The 15,257-nt window shown below is 39.4% G+C and overlaps 2 protein-coding genes across 2 annotated transcripts; both read left to right on the top strand.

Annotated features, from left to right (window-relative positions):
- The first annotated feature begins 602 nt into the window (after positions 1 to 602).
- actc1a (actin alpha cardiac muscle 1a) lies at positions 603 to 5,519 on the top strand. Its single transcript, XM_053336875.1, has 8 exons — positions 603 to 619; positions 2,512 to 2,662; positions 2,782 to 2,910; positions 3,033 to 3,228; positions 3,318 to 3,479; positions 4,073 to 4,264; positions 4,957 to 5,138; positions 5,255 to 5,519. Exons 2-8 carry the CDS (start codon positions 2,534 to 2,536, stop codon positions 5,396 to 5,398), a joined length of 1,134 nt encoding a protein of 377 aa, XP_053192850.1. The 5' UTR covers positions 603 to 619; positions 2,512 to 2,533; the 3' UTR covers positions 5,399 to 5,519.
- A 767-nt stretch (positions 5,520 to 6,286) lies between these two features.
- Positions 6,287 to 13,992, top strand: LOC128376869 (uncharacterized). Its single transcript, XM_053336723.1, has 11 exons — positions 6,287 to 6,462; positions 6,539 to 6,635; positions 6,827 to 7,083; positions 8,090 to 8,241; positions 8,328 to 8,429; positions 8,536 to 8,675; positions 10,773 to 10,998; positions 11,667 to 11,816; positions 12,092 to 12,201; positions 13,558 to 13,611; positions 13,864 to 13,992. Exons 1-11 carry the CDS (start codon positions 6,287 to 6,289, stop codon positions 13,990 to 13,992), a joined length of 1,593 nt encoding a protein of 530 aa, XP_053192698.1.
- The last annotated feature ends 1,265 nt before the right edge of the window (positions 13,993 to 15,257 follow it).

The following is a 15,257-nucleotide window of genomic DNA, read 5'->3' as shown; positions in this document are numbered from 1 at the left end:
CAGGATTTCAAATTCAATTCAATTCAATTTTATTCAGTGCAAAATTACAACAATAGTTAACTCAAGGCACTTTTCACATAGAGGAGATCTAGACTGCACTCTTTCAAACTAATTTAGTTGATGGTATTGCTGCTGAAAAAGTGTTGAAAACTTTTTGTCTCATTAAATTTAACAAGCAATAAATGAATATAAAAGAACTGGTTGATAAAACTAAAAAAAATCCAAATTGTTGATATACTATCTCAAATGTCAGTAGTGTGATTTAAGAAAATCACCCAGCTCAGCCACACTGAAATTAATATCAAATATATGTAACATATAACCCAACTTTCAGTATTTTATCATTGAACCATTCGTCATGGCAACAGACTTCATGAAACTTCCCACCACTCTCTTTGACCTTTCGTCTCCAAGGCAACATCTCTCAAGTTTGGTGGCGTCCCTGACACAGGATCCACTTTTCTGAACCGTGTTACTAAGCAGCACTTATTTGGACTTGTGTGAACTCCTGAGCCCGCCCACCGTCCCCCAGCCTCAGGACGCTGAGACATATTTAAGGACCCCCTTGCACTCTCGCCCTTTGTCCCAGTGGAAACTCCAGTCTTGAGGTTACAACTTGGTGAGTCCCTTATGCAATCTCATTGCTGTGTTTTAGCTGTTTGCTTTTTGGACTGCAGGGAAAAGGAAGGATGAGTAGACCCTGCTGCTTCTGCTGCTGCTGCTGTAGGACATTACTGCTGCAACATGGATATATTTTACAATGTGGTCAAGACAGGGCGAAGGGAAAGTTCACAGTGTTTATGTGATCAGAGTAGATGGTTTGTTGTTAGGAGAAGGATGAGCGCTGAACATTAGAGGAGAGAAAGAGGGAGCAGAGGAAAATAGTGGTGTGAAATAATTAAGATTGTTGCAATGGATTTACAAATTGACCTGCACTCAGCAGATCTGGAAAGGGTCTAAGGTTTAGGATGCTGGGGAGTGGCAGGCATGCAACTCAAACTCAGGTTAGATGCAACTTAAGGAAGATGATTTGAAAGCCAATACTGATTGAATTTTAGAGTAGTTCACATTAAATTAGACCATTTATACCAAAAATAATGAAACAGCTCAATGTGTGACAGAATATTCTCCATAGCAGAGATGAAATCTGAAGTAACACTTATAGCACCATTGAAAGCTAAAAACTAACCACTGAAACCCACACTTGTTAAAATCTAGTCTGCCTATGTTGGTCAGGACACCAGACACCAGAGATTTTTAATCTCATTGAGACTTTCCTGGTTAAACAGTTCGATGAAGATGAAAAAATAGTGAAAGTAATTTTCCTGCATTGATAGCAGTTCCTTAATGACAGGGTGGAAAGTTAGGATACAAATAGCCTCTTAAATAATGTTACGCAAACATTTTTTTACATGTTGCACTAGTTTTCAAATGAAAAGACAGAACAGAATTTAGTTGAATTAAATTAATGAATGAACCATGCCTACAAAATGAAACATATTTATTTATCTGTGAGTTAATTCACAGCAGACATGGATAATACACTTCATGCATAAGTAAGGTGCCAGCCACAGAAGAGTGAACAAAACAAGTGCACAAGTTCAAACTTATTATGAGTTTCTTGTGCACTGATGAGAGTTATTGACAAATTTTTCACAGCTGATAAATATTTCATTATATTAGTCTAATGTATGTGAATAAGCCTTGTAGGACAACTTCAGAGATGGGATAATAATGTTGATAGAAGTAGCTTCTATTTGAATTTAGTGGTATCTTCTATAGTAAAACCACTGTCAGCTCATTAAGTTTTTTAAGGAGTGCAAAACTTCAACATATTGATGCTGGAGTTTCTTTTGCTTTAAAAGTTTCATGCAGACTAAAAACATTGCAACAGATGATGACTTGTATGGGGAATCCTGATGCTGGCATTTGTGATGCAGATTGTGGCCAGAGATCCTAGAAGGATCTCAGCACATGGTCTGGCTCCAAACACAGGAGTCCTCTATGTGGCGACAGCTGAGGAGAAATCCCAGGCCAACCACTGCCACTTGTCAAACGACACACCGCCTCAGCTGTTAACTGGCTCTGGCTTAATGATGAGATAGAGAGGAGTGGTTGCGGGGGCAGAAGGGGGTGACAAGGGTCCCAAAGCTGAAAATAGAACAGTGAGTGTGTGTGAGGGGTAGAGCCATGTCCCGTTTTGGCTTTTCAGGCAGCTGTGATTAGAGATTAGAGCACTGAGAAGTGTCTTCATACTAAACATAGTGCTACATTGATTCTCAGCATTGCATTGCCTTGTTTGATTATGTGAAATGGTCTACCACATAGACTTTAGATATATTATGCATTTAAACATGATAAATGTCTTATTTCCTTCAAAAGTGAAATCCTGTTAAAAACTTAGATATAGCTTATAATGTTGGCTTATAATGCTGAGTATGGTGATGTACAGTGAATAAAATGATCACAAACTAAGATTTTGTTTGTGTTTCTATCCTGTCATTCATATAGGCCATCCAAGAAAAGACCAAACATGTGTGACGACGACGAGACCACCGCCCTCGTGTGCGACAACGGCTCTGGCCTGGTCAAGGCTGGGTTTGCCGGTGATGACGCCCCCCGTGCTGTCTTCCCATCCATTGTTGGACGCCCCCGTCACCAGGTTGGAATACTGGAAATACAGAAATTTCTGAAAGATATATTTCTTTGTAGTTATATCACAGGTTGCCCCTGTGTTTGTCTGTTTCCTGAGATTCTAAGATGTGTTTGCTTTGTTCTCAGGGTGTGATGGTGGGTATGGGTCAGAAGGACAGCTATGTGGGAGATGAGGCCCAGAGCAAGAGAGGTATCTTGACTCTGAAGTACCCCATCGAGCACGGCATCATCACCAACTGGGACGACATGGAAAAGGTGAGAAGGGGGATATGAAGAAAAACAGAAACATCTGAAGAGGTTTTTCCTTAATTCATGATTAGATTTGGAGTCGTTTTACATCTGCTGACAAGTTCCTTGTCCGTGTTCCGCTGTTACAGATCTGGCACCACACCTTCTACAATGAGCTCCGTGTGGCCCCTGAGGAGCACCCCACCCTGCTCACTGAGGCCCCCCTCAACCCCAAGGCCAACAGGGAGAAGATGACCCAGATCATGTTTGAGACCTTCAACGTCCCCGCCATGTATGTGGCCATCCAGGCTGTGCTGTCCCTGTACGCCTCTGGTCGTACCACCGGTGAGCTTTTCCACCAACAACTTAAACTCAGCCAATAAACATTTTCCTTTTGTGCCCACATTTGACAATTGGCTGTTTTTCCCCTACAGGTATTGTGCTGGACTCTGGTGATGGTGTGACCCACAACGTGCCCATCTATGAGGGTTACGCTCTGCCCCACGCCATCATGCGTCTGGATCTGGCCGGTCGCGACCTGACTGACTACCTGATGAAGATCCTGACTGAGCGTGGCTACTCTTTCGTCACAACTGGTAAGAACGCCTTACAGGGCACCTCAACAATTAACTGGAAACAAAAATTGAATTACATATAGGGTAAATAGAGGTTTTATAGAAGTTTAGAGCATTTAATTTGTCTTTCTATCTTTCAGTTTTGAACAAGGCTTTTTTAATTGTCTGCAAATGTAGCCTAATAATTACAGAATAGAGTATTTATTAATCCCAGAGAGAAATTACAATGCTACAGCTGCCACTTATCACAATCACAAAATACAAAAACAATTAGGTAGTTTTAAAAACCCCCAAATACAATTAAAAGCTAAAATCATAGGTTATATGATAAATAAATGAGTGAATTAATAAAAAGTAGATGAAGTGTTGAGTCACATTTATTTTCATGTTATTCAACTCTTTTTCCCCCTTCACAAAAAAAAGTGTAGTTGTGTCTCCTTGTCACATTTAAGATGTCAATGAGTTAGGAATAGGGACCATAGGACTTTCATTGCAGGACTTATATTTGTAATGGAGTATTTTCTTACTGAGGTATTTTTCGTAAATTCTTCCACCACTGCCACAAAGAGCATATTGGTAGACTGGATTATTGACTGAATCCTTGCTTCCTCCAGCCGAGCGTGAGATCGTGCGTGACATCAAGGAGAAGCTTTGCTACGTCGCTCTGGACTTCGAGAATGAGATGGCCACCGCTGCCTCCTCCTCCTCCCTGGAGAAGAGCTACGAGCTGCCCGACGGTCAGGTCATCACCATTGGCAACGAGCGTTTCCGCTGCCCCGAGACCCTCTTCCAGCCTTCCTTCATCGGTGAGTCATGACACTCAGCAGCTAGAGTTACTTACTCCCCTGTGAGCGTAACACATTCTGCAATTCATACTTGTATCAAGTTTCATTTACACAAGTGAATGGCTTTTTTTGCAACTCATGACTCCACCTAGTGGCCAAACGGAGGTTATTGCCTAGTTAGCGCCACAAAACATTTTATGAGTCAATAAAAACAATAATTGGCTTCTTGGTCTATTCTGTACACACAGCTGAGAAAAGGCTCCCTCCTCTGTGGCTCTCCCCGAGGCTGCTTCCATTTTTCCCAGTTAGATTTTTTTTTCCTGTGAGATTTTTCCCTTTTGAGATGTTTTCTCTTATTAGTTTTCCTATTAGAATCAATGGTCTAAGGAGAGGATGTTGTATTGCTGTACAGACTGCAAAGCCTCTACACAAATTAGTGATTTGTGATGTTGGGCTATATAAAAAGTGGCATGATGAAAAGTACAAGTACAAAAAATTCACACACTCTACTTATTTTGTATTTTTGTGTCCATTCTTTATTATTTCCATCCTGTTCACACACATTTACCACCAACCACATATGCACTCACCTTTTTTTGTAATGTGTTGTATTCTGATAAAAAAATGTTGTGTTTTCTTTAGACTACAAGTGTTAGTAGAGTTTTGACATTTTCTATAGCCTAAACTCACCTTTTCTAATCACATCTGCTCAGGTATGGAGTCTGCCGGTATCCATGAGACCGCATACAACAGCATCATGAAGTGCGACATTGATATCCGTAAGGACCTGTATGCCAACAATGTGCTGTCTGGTGGTACCACCATGTACCCTGGTATTGCTGACCGTATGCAGAAGGAGATCACCGCCCTGGCCCCCAGCACCATGAAGATCAAGGTGAGCCTCTCTTAAGTAGCACTGATTGGTTAAATTAGCAGGAAGCGCCCAAAATCTCAATATGTTGCTCCTGGTTCTCTTACCAACCTGCACCTCTGCTCTTTTATCCTATCTAGATCATCGCTCCCCCTGAGAGGAAATACTCTGTCTGGATCGGTGGCTCCATCCTGGCCTCTCTGTCCACCTTCCAGCAGATGTGGATCAGCAAGCAGGAGTACGATGAGGCAGGCCCCTCCATCGTCCACAGGAAGTGCTTCTAAATCTTCAAGCAGCACCAACAAAACAAAACAGCCCAACCCCACACCGACTGCACCAGCTTTACTTTCATCTTTCTACTGTACCCTTTGCTGTATATACGTGTACCGTTGTAATAAAAATAGTTGCTTTATAACAGAAATCTGGAGTGTTGGAGCCTTACTCAATATACAGTTAGCAAGCATTTCTAGGAACATACTTTAAGATGTCAACATTCTACATTCTTTCAACATCCAATTTGAATGATGAAAAATTGAGTTGTCAGCAGAACACAAAATAATTTACAGTAATAGCTTGACATTTGGGTAGAACATTAATTTGATCTTTTGCAGAGTTAGATAAAAAATGTTATACCACTTATAACTGTGCAAAACATGTACAGTCTAAGGTCAGAAATCTGGCTAATAGCACATCTAAAGCTGACTAGATGAATGGCAAAAATGCAGCTAGATCTCTCTGGTTTTGAGATGTATCCACATTGGTGGCTGTTTTGCACAACAGAGAGTGAATGATGTGTTTTGAGATACAGCTGGATTAGTGTGGACACAATCAGGTTTTTCACAAGTTTACAATGATTACATTTTGTCATGTTTCTGATGATATATTCATATCATATATTATTCAGCACATGACTACAGTTATGTATTCATGTGCAATACCACCATTCAGCAAATCTGAAAGAAATTAAATCAGTGGTGAAAGTTATTGAAAGCTTATTTTTACCACCTTTCCTGTGTGACCTGAATGCAGCACTTCTTTCTCACATTTGCCACAGGTGGTATAGATGAGCATAATAAAACCTGCCTCCTTGATTCACTAGTGATTTTACTGAGTTAGCAGAGATTATGGTGTCAGAGTCATAGTTTTTGACATCTCTTGGTAATATTAAAACCATGAAGGTTACAGACAGGAATGTGATTCTGTTTCACCTACAAAACATTCATGGGATCACCGTGAAGAGCTTTGAAAAGAAAAAGGAAAGACTGTTCATTGGTGGCACAAAGGTCTTTGGTGTCCCTCTGGAAAACTTAGCAAGGCAATACATTCCTGAGTTTGGTCTAGTACCCTGGTGAGTGTAAACAGCAGGATCAGGAAGTTTATGAGATAACTTTGGACAGCAGTTTTGAACATGTTTTGTGTCTTAGCTTTTTGTTAGATACTTGCTCATTTCTTCTGGAGCGTGCTGGGACTGTGGGCCTGTTCAGAAAACCAGGTTCTCTTCCTCGCATTAAAACCCTTAGGGTAAGATTATGACTTTTTAAATTGTATCAGTATGATCTCTACTAGACCAACAGCGCCATCTAGTGGTTTCAGCTCATGCTTTATCTTAATGAGATATATGAACACACAATTTCTGTGAGGCAGCATGCTATTACTAATGTGATATTCTTGCCATATATAAATCATCCTCCCCTCCTTGTATCTGGTTTCAGGCCAAGCTTAATTGTGGAGATGGCTGTCTGCCCACAGCCCTCCCCAATGACGTGGCCACTCTCATCAAGCAGTTTTGCCGGGAGCTGCCCGATCCTTTGTTTCCCTCTGAGCTCCATGCAGCTCTCCTCAAAGCCCAGGCACTGCCCAACCCGCAGGACAGGACTTCTGCCCTCCAGCTGCTGTCCTGTTTGCTGCCTGCCAGAAACTCCTCCTGTCTGCATTACTTGTTTGACTTCCTCTACAAAGTCTCCCAGAGGTTTGAGACAATATTAGTAATTGTACTGTAGTCCATACACATTTCATATTCGGTGTCTGTACTCTACTTTTATAGACTACACTGTGAAGTGGAGTAGATGAGAACAAATTACAACCAGGCAAACTAAATTCAATTGGATTTTGGCACTTTTGCAGTTAGCTGAATGTCTGGCATAGAAGCTGATGTTTTTGAACTTTAAGAAATAATCACTGTTGTGTTACTAAATGCTATCTCTGCTGCAACAACACATGTAACCAGACCTGACAGTGATGTACAGTAGATTTGCGCTGTTGCTATATACTGTAGCAAAGTGAACTTAATATCAGAAAAGGCTGTATTTTAAGTAGTTGCACAGCTTCATGTGGCCCATAATTCAGACAATTCTGCATTTAATGTTATTTTTCCAACTCAGTTTAACAGTAATGTCAAGTCAGTTTTATTCAGTAGTAGTAGTATTCATATTCTCATTCCATTTCATACACCATCTGTCCTTTAGACCTTTTCAATGTTTTTGTAGGTAGTGATAGTGTATCACTGAACTGTTTCAGGAATTATCACATTAACACTATTTTGAGATGAAAAGGTGAAAAATGAGCACAATCAGCATTTGTCAAAATTGTACTTTTAGGTAATCTGTAAAATAAGAGTACCATGCCATACCTTTTTTGCCTGTTGCATCATTGGTGTACATTTCATGAAGCCTTCAATGCTGTCTGAGAGGTAGTATTGACAAATAACGATCAGTTGGTCCTTGATTGATTAGAAAAAAAGCATTAGGCAGTGATCATGGCTTTGATACTGATGTCAACAGGCGCAATGTGATAGAATGGGAATTTTAAACTTCACAGGCTAGTGATACTGCCTATTTCTAATTAGCTTAGTGTTTAACTCAGCTTAGTTTGGCTTATTATGACTAAAGATTAATGGATATTCTTCAGTCAGAATTGCACATATTTTCAAGATACATGAGTACATTTCTTTACCATTTCATGTGTTGCTCTGTCAGATGCACTGAAAACTTGATGACCAGCTCCAACATTGCTACAGTCTTTGTTCCATGTCTTTTACCGCCTCCCAACAAGGCAGAGATGTCTGAACAACGCCTCGAACTCAGAGTTCTTGTCCTGCGCAGCTTCATTGAGAATCCTCATTTATTTGGTAACAAACCAATTATTCATGTCTTTAATTGAGGGTATTTTTACATTTGGATATCTGCAATGTTATGATCTTACTATATTTACTAGGTGTGATTCCTAAGGCTGTCATGGATAGTATGGAATTTCTGACCAACTTCCATCTTCCAAAAGACACAAAGAGAGGACAGAGAAAAAGACACAGTTTTAAAGGTGATACATGTAGATAAATGACAAAATGGAACTATATTAGCATCTTTGTTTGCCTACTGAAAGTCTCCTGTGTGCTCTGTGATTTTGTTTTCTCAAATACCTGTAGTGATTCGGTCTGTGAAGACTGTGTCCTGGATGCAAGGGAGGTCAAAGGTCAGTCCACCAGTCTCTGAGCAGCTCCAGAGGTCCACATCAGTAGACAGACCAACCCTCAGGAGAAGTCTTGGTTTGGAGACCTTCCCCAATGTCCGTCTATTTAGGACCTGCTTGCCTTGTGAAGGTACAAGATAAAGACAAAAACAGGGGATAGAAGTTTTAAATTTTGTATATAATGTGATTATAATAAAAGTGTTTATAGATGAAGGACCTGCAGCTGACTTGGATGGTTCCAGTCCTCCTGGCAAAGAGGGATGCCAGACACCACATGAGAGACTGAAACGGTAAATTATGGTTATTACAGGGCCTTTATTATTATGTCTTCTGGTATGGTGTATGCTGGCTCTGTGTTATGAGAGTCTGACACTAGAATAAGCAGACCCATTGTTAATGTTATTTCTATGCTTTTACTACTATGTCAAAAATATCTTCTGTTTGGCTAATTTCACTAGATTTTTTTGTTTCACTGTGATTTTCTAGTAATAAGAGTTAAAACACGTACTAATGTAAGTTACAAAATGTACAGAGATATTTAGACATTGTCACTCTTTAGTCACTTATCAAATTCACATAATCTGATGGTTATAGTTTTGTTTCTGCATGTTCTGTTGGCAGAGATCTGCATTTGGGTAATTTCTCGAGATTCATCAGAGGACACGATGCAGGCGGCTCTCCTGTACTAACTGCTGTGGGGAGACTACAACTCACACCTTGGAGGAGACGCACTTCTCTCTAAAGTATTATGTAATCACGTTGGTTGCCTGAAGTGATGAGCACTGATAGATGAGTTATATATCAGAGCACTTAAGTTATATTTTAACGTTCTACATTTTAATAAATTTATGAATCTGACTATTTTTTTATCAGTGTTTGTCAGTTTTTATGTTTAGCGCAAAGTAAGGATCTGACGGTGATCTGACAGTCAACTGTTTGTTTTTTGTGACTAATTCATTTCTTTAATATCAAAATAATGAGCAGTGACACACAGATGGCTTGACTAAAAGGGCCCATGTTTGCAACTCACAAATTCAACAAGTCAGCAACAGAGGACAGACTCAGAAATAAGCAAAATACCAATAATGGAGAAGTAATAATTATAGAAATTAAGTAAAGGCCAGTATCATCACCAGAGAGGTCATGACAAAATGCTTAGTTTGCCATATGATTTGTCGTATGTATTTATTTTATTTAATATTGTACTCAGCACTATGCAACAACAGCATAAAAAATATATAATTATGTAAGAAATTATGCAGATTACAGATAAAATGGGCGTTCAAGAAAGTACACTATATTAGTACATGTATTTTGGTGGCCTTTAACAGTGGCCTTTGGTTCATCTCACTTCTCTCCACGCTTCGCCTGATGTGCTCATAATTGGCACAATGCAACAGCCAATGAGAACAGAGGATTTTTGGTTTCTTAGCAACTGCGTCTGAACTGTGAAGGGTGGACGGATTGCATCTTCCTGCGAGGTTGCGTAATGGTTACATGCAAGTTGTGACGAAAACACCGGAAATGGGGTGTCTTTCCTTCATAATCAAGCAGAATAAAAAGTCGTAAAAGATAAAACTTTAACGCCAGTTATTACAGAACGCCATAAAAATAGCAATATCTAAATAAACTACATATTGACTTACATCTGAATTTGACTGAGGCGTGTTCTACTTTGTCATCGGGTTTGAGAAGCAATGATTTTATTTTGAAGACAGGAAATGCATGTTGTAATTGTGGGAACTTGACAGAGGTGCCCAGAAGACAGGTTCCTCCATCAGAGACACGGTAAGGAAAACACACCACAATCTTTTATTCTAATCATTTTTTTCATATTTTCAGATGATAAAATGACACTTATTGCCGCAGATGTGTAATTAAATGCAGCTTATAACACAAATGAAGGTGTTTTTCTGTTTCATAGACATCATGTAGGCTATTTATAGGCTCTTTACATCGACCTTAATGGCTCTGTTTACAGATGGCGTATCAAGGTTTTGTCATGTTTACACACACCTCATTTTTCTCTGGCTCCATTTCTTTTAGGTTTCTATTAACTAGCTATAATTACATAATGCAGCCATCCTCTCCATATTACGGGTCATCATTATGTAATTAACCCATTAGAGAAGAAAAAGCAGCTGTGTTTGTAGTCTCTTGTCCATCTACAGTGACGTCTGTTGTGTGTTTTAGATGACAGAAATGTGTGCGGCGGTGCGGTTATCGGTGCTCGGCCTCCTGCTGTGCCTGCAGCTCGGCAGGGCTTCAGCCCGCAGCCCCCGCACGGCTGACCAGGTGTCTGAGGCCGACATCCAGCGGCTCCTACACGGCGTCATGGAGCAGCTGGGCATCGCTCGGCCCAGGGTGGAGTACCCCGCACACCAGGCCACAAACATTGTCGGGCCTCAGAGCATACAGGGTATGTTGGGTGCTTTTTTTTAGAAAAGGTAGAGGGTTAATGTGAGGAGGATAAGGAGGGGCAGAGATGAATCAGGTGAATCAAGATAAAAGATGTAGAGGATGGGGGCATGAAATGTATGTTAGGCTATAATATTTGTTACAATATACTCTCTACATTTGTAATTCATTCTACTCAAAGTCTAAATTAAATTAAATTCTTATTTCCTTTCTTTTCTGATGTATTCCCCCCCCCCTTTCCTTTAATTTGGACTTTCTAAAGCTCAGATGTGATATTTCTGTGCCTAGAGCTGTGCCTAGAGCATTTATTTATTTGTTACACAGTATGTTACTATAATGCTGTGTTAGACTTAATAAATATGGCCCTTATTCAGGACATTACTCAATATTTTCTAGATCTCAATACTGTAGATTACCTCTGTTATACTAAATTAATATATTCAGACCAAGTCAGATGTTCTTTTTAAAGTAATACCATCCTAATTGTAATTTATCAAATGTTAAGATGAAGAATACTTTAAATTTGCTTTAGCTGAGGTTTATTTAGAGCTGAAAAAGCTACATTACAAAATATAATGCTGTCGTGACATGGAAAATGTGTTTTTCTAGCTGGTGTTCCCATTTCTGTTGTTTTTTGTGATAACTGAAGTGCTTATTTTCCCCCACAAGGTGGTGCTCACGAGGGGCTGCAGCACCTCGGCCCTTATGGAAACATCCCAAACATAGTGGCTGAGCTGACAGGTGATAATGTTCCCAAAGACTTCAGCGATGACCACGGATACCCAGACCCTCCTAACCCCTGTCCTCAAGGAAAAACAGGTAGAAACTTTTGTCCTGAGCACATTTTTTGTAATATACTAACGCCTGTACAACCAGTAGGGTAGAATATATTACTTTCCAATACCTCCACTTTAAAAATTCAGTAGAATCATGATAAACATAGCTTTTAATGCTACCACAGAAATAACGAAAGGCAAAACATATTTACACAAATGAGTACAATAACCTATTTATTTTTGATTAACTGCTGGCATCTAGAGCCTGTTTGATAAACGGCATCCTCAGTCTTCTGTTCCTCATCACATTTGCAGCAGCAGACGGGTGTTTGGAAAATGCTCCGGACACAGCCGAGTTCAGCAGAGAGTTCCAAAAACACCAGCACCTGTTCGACCCAGAGCATGATTACCCTGCACTGGCAAAATGGGTGAGTACAGAGCAGGACTGCAAAAAATGATTATTACTATTACAGATTGAGATGCTGATTGTTTGAGTCATCCTTATTTAAGACTTTAAAATGTCAGTTGCAAATTCCCAATTCCAAGATTCCCAAGGTGACATCTTCCATCCATTCATCCATCCTCTTCCGCATCTTCAGCTTGTCTTTTTTTTTTGTCCGACCAACACCCCAAAACCTAAAGATGTTCAATTTACAATAATAGAAAACACAGAAAAGCAGCAAATCTTACATATGAGGAACTGGAACCAACAATGTGTGTCTGATGAGGGAAACAATCAGTCTGTTTCTGTCCAGAGGTCTTTGCTGGTTGCTTGGTAACCTCACGGTTACAAGATTCCAGGAAGCTGCTGCTTCTGGTCAAGAAATAGTCCAGCATATAAATCCCTGTCAAACCACAAATGTGTTGTTTTTGTACTTAATATTATTTACAAATCAAACAAAGTTATAAGAAGTTAATTACTAAACTTTAGAGGTGTTGGATGGTGGATTTTGTTGCCTTAGTACAGAGACAGGCTAGCTGTTTCCCCTGTTTCCAGTCTTTGTGCTAAGCTAATTTGCTCTTGGATGTAGCCACATATTTACCCTCCAGACATGAGAGCGGTATTGAACTCATTTGACTCCCAGCAACACAGCTAATTAGCATATTAACCATCAATACATCAAATTATTGCTTTAAACAATCAATTGATTATCAAGTCAGTCATTTAAACTCTTGATTCCCATCTCCTGCAGTTACCAACAGGTATGTGCAAAGATTCTGGATCACTATCCTTTAAATTGAAATGATTGTCATATCATTATTTGTGTTAAATAAACACATTTGGAACTGGACAATGTGGTGTTGGTAAAGATCTTGAGCTCATTTAACAGGACTGTGTGCTACAAAGCCCTGTTAAAAAAAGGCTGCATTAATATTAGTAGTTGTATTAAATGGCAATAATTTATTTTAATTGTATAATCTGACATTTGAAAAAGAGCAAATCTCTTGTCCTCTCTGGTTATTGGAAACAGGAAAGTCAGCAGCAGTAATCATAGCTGTGGTTTCTTGTCGTCTACTCATGCTGGCGACTGCTTAGAACTAAGATGAGGACAAGATTTTTGCCATTTAAAAGATCAAACTTGTTTGTAATTTGTGTGGATTCATCCATCAGCTTGTATCTTGGTCCGTCTGGCCTAAAGAACTCGCCCTTTGAGAATGAATGTTTTCATTCCCCTGAAAATGTATTCAGGCAATTTGTTGACAGTAATTTAAGAGTCTGGCTGTAAAACAAGGGATAGATTTTATGTCTGAAAACTGTTTTTTCCTTCTACATTTCCTTTCAGAACAAGGAGCTTTTGTACCAAAAACTGAAGGGTGGACCGAAAAGGAGAAAAAGGGTATAGTGTTTCTTGCTTGTCTTTTTCCTTTTTTTTTTTTTTTTTTTTGTAGGATTATTTCTGAGAAACCACATCACCCTGAAGGAACCGATGCACTCTTAAACTTTCTGCTTTGGATATAAAGTCATATTCTGAACAAGCTTTGATGAAACCTGACTTGTTTCTTCTGATATTGCCATTCTGAGATCTGGTCAGATGTTGGGTTTCGATGTACATTACTAGAATTGTACTTTTTTTTTTTTCTGCCTGCAGAGCGCCAACCCATACTTAATGGGCCAGAGGCTGGACAACGTGGTCGCCAAGAAATCTGTTCCCCACTTCTCGGAGGAAGAGGAGGAAGAGGCGCCGACCGTCTCCGCTGCCACCAAATCCACAACCTAAACTCCTGCACCTGAAACTGCTCGCTGTAATATCAAAGTACACTGCAAAAAGTTTTTGAGACTCTGTATTTTATCACTTTCGTTTACATCTCATGCGATGGATATGACAATGATAGCCAGAGGTTTTTATTAAATCTAAAACTTAATTTGCTCAGAACTTTGTCACTAATTATGTGTCTGTAGCCAACAACAAACTGTATATTTGTCTTAAAACTGATGCTAGTGTTACCAATTTATTATACTTGTCTGCCACTCAGCTTTCATCATGGGAGGCAAATATCAGAGGAGAGGTAAGAGAAAGAAAACCCTAAAAAAATGGCAAACACTCAAAGAGTTATTCTACTGTAGTTAGACTGTAGAATGGCTTCGATTCTCAGACAAATATCTGCTACGAGAGAGAAAGATCTGTTTCCAGCCAACTAAAAAGACACAAAGATTATCAGTTCACTTCTATTTTCTCTTCTAGCCAAAATTTAGGGCAAGAATGACCACAACCCCTGAGATGCCACCATTTAATTCAAAAAGCTAAAATATCAGGTGTTAAAAACTTGCCTGGCAGTGTACAGTATATCAACTGTATCATAATAATACATTTTATATAGCTTTATTGATTTTTTGAGGGAATGTTGAATAAGGAAATTTACTTATGACTGTACAGAGATTGAGGTTCACACAGTATGAAGTAAAATTTTTGTATGTCTTGATATGACCAGTTAATCACCTCTGTGTCTTGAAACAAGGATTCAGTACAAACCATATCCTTAAGTATATATTATTATGAATAAAGTTATCACAACTACTTCACTGTAGCATGACACACAAGTATTTCTTTACCTTACCATGCAGCAGTAACCTGAATCTCTATAGGCAGCACTGAATTAGTTTTGGGTCACTTCATCTTACCAAAATGTTTGTGTTATTGTTTTTGTTCTGTAAAGTCAAATAAACGATTTATCTGCATTGAGAAAACGTTTGGAGTTGGATGTTTCCCCCCCTTTTCAGACAGATAAAGTCAGGATGAGGGTTTAGGGGCGTGTTCTGCAGAAACTCTGAAACTGAAGACAGTTTAGAAAACCGCTCACAGTGTCATTCATAAAGCCACTACAGAGGACGCAGGACCTGCAGAAGAAACACATGCTGTAAACTGTCTGCCCGGATCACGTTTTCTTGTGCAAAGTTTGGATAAACAACAGGTAACTATTAGTTTGTCAGACCTAATTAGACCAAATGATCATGTGTTGGAAAATGCGTAAGGCACGCGTAAAA

This window comes from Scomber japonicus, chromosome 17, assembly GCF_027409825.1.
Source record: "Scomber japonicus isolate fScoJap1 chromosome 17, fScoJap1.pri, whole genome shotgun sequence".
In the NCBI taxonomy this organism is placed as follows: domain Eukaryota; kingdom Metazoa; phylum Chordata; class Actinopteri; order Scombriformes; family Scombridae; genus Scomber; species Scomber japonicus.
Note: the sequence above shows the minus strand (reverse complement) of the source record. Positions and strands in the feature narration are given on the sequence as shown.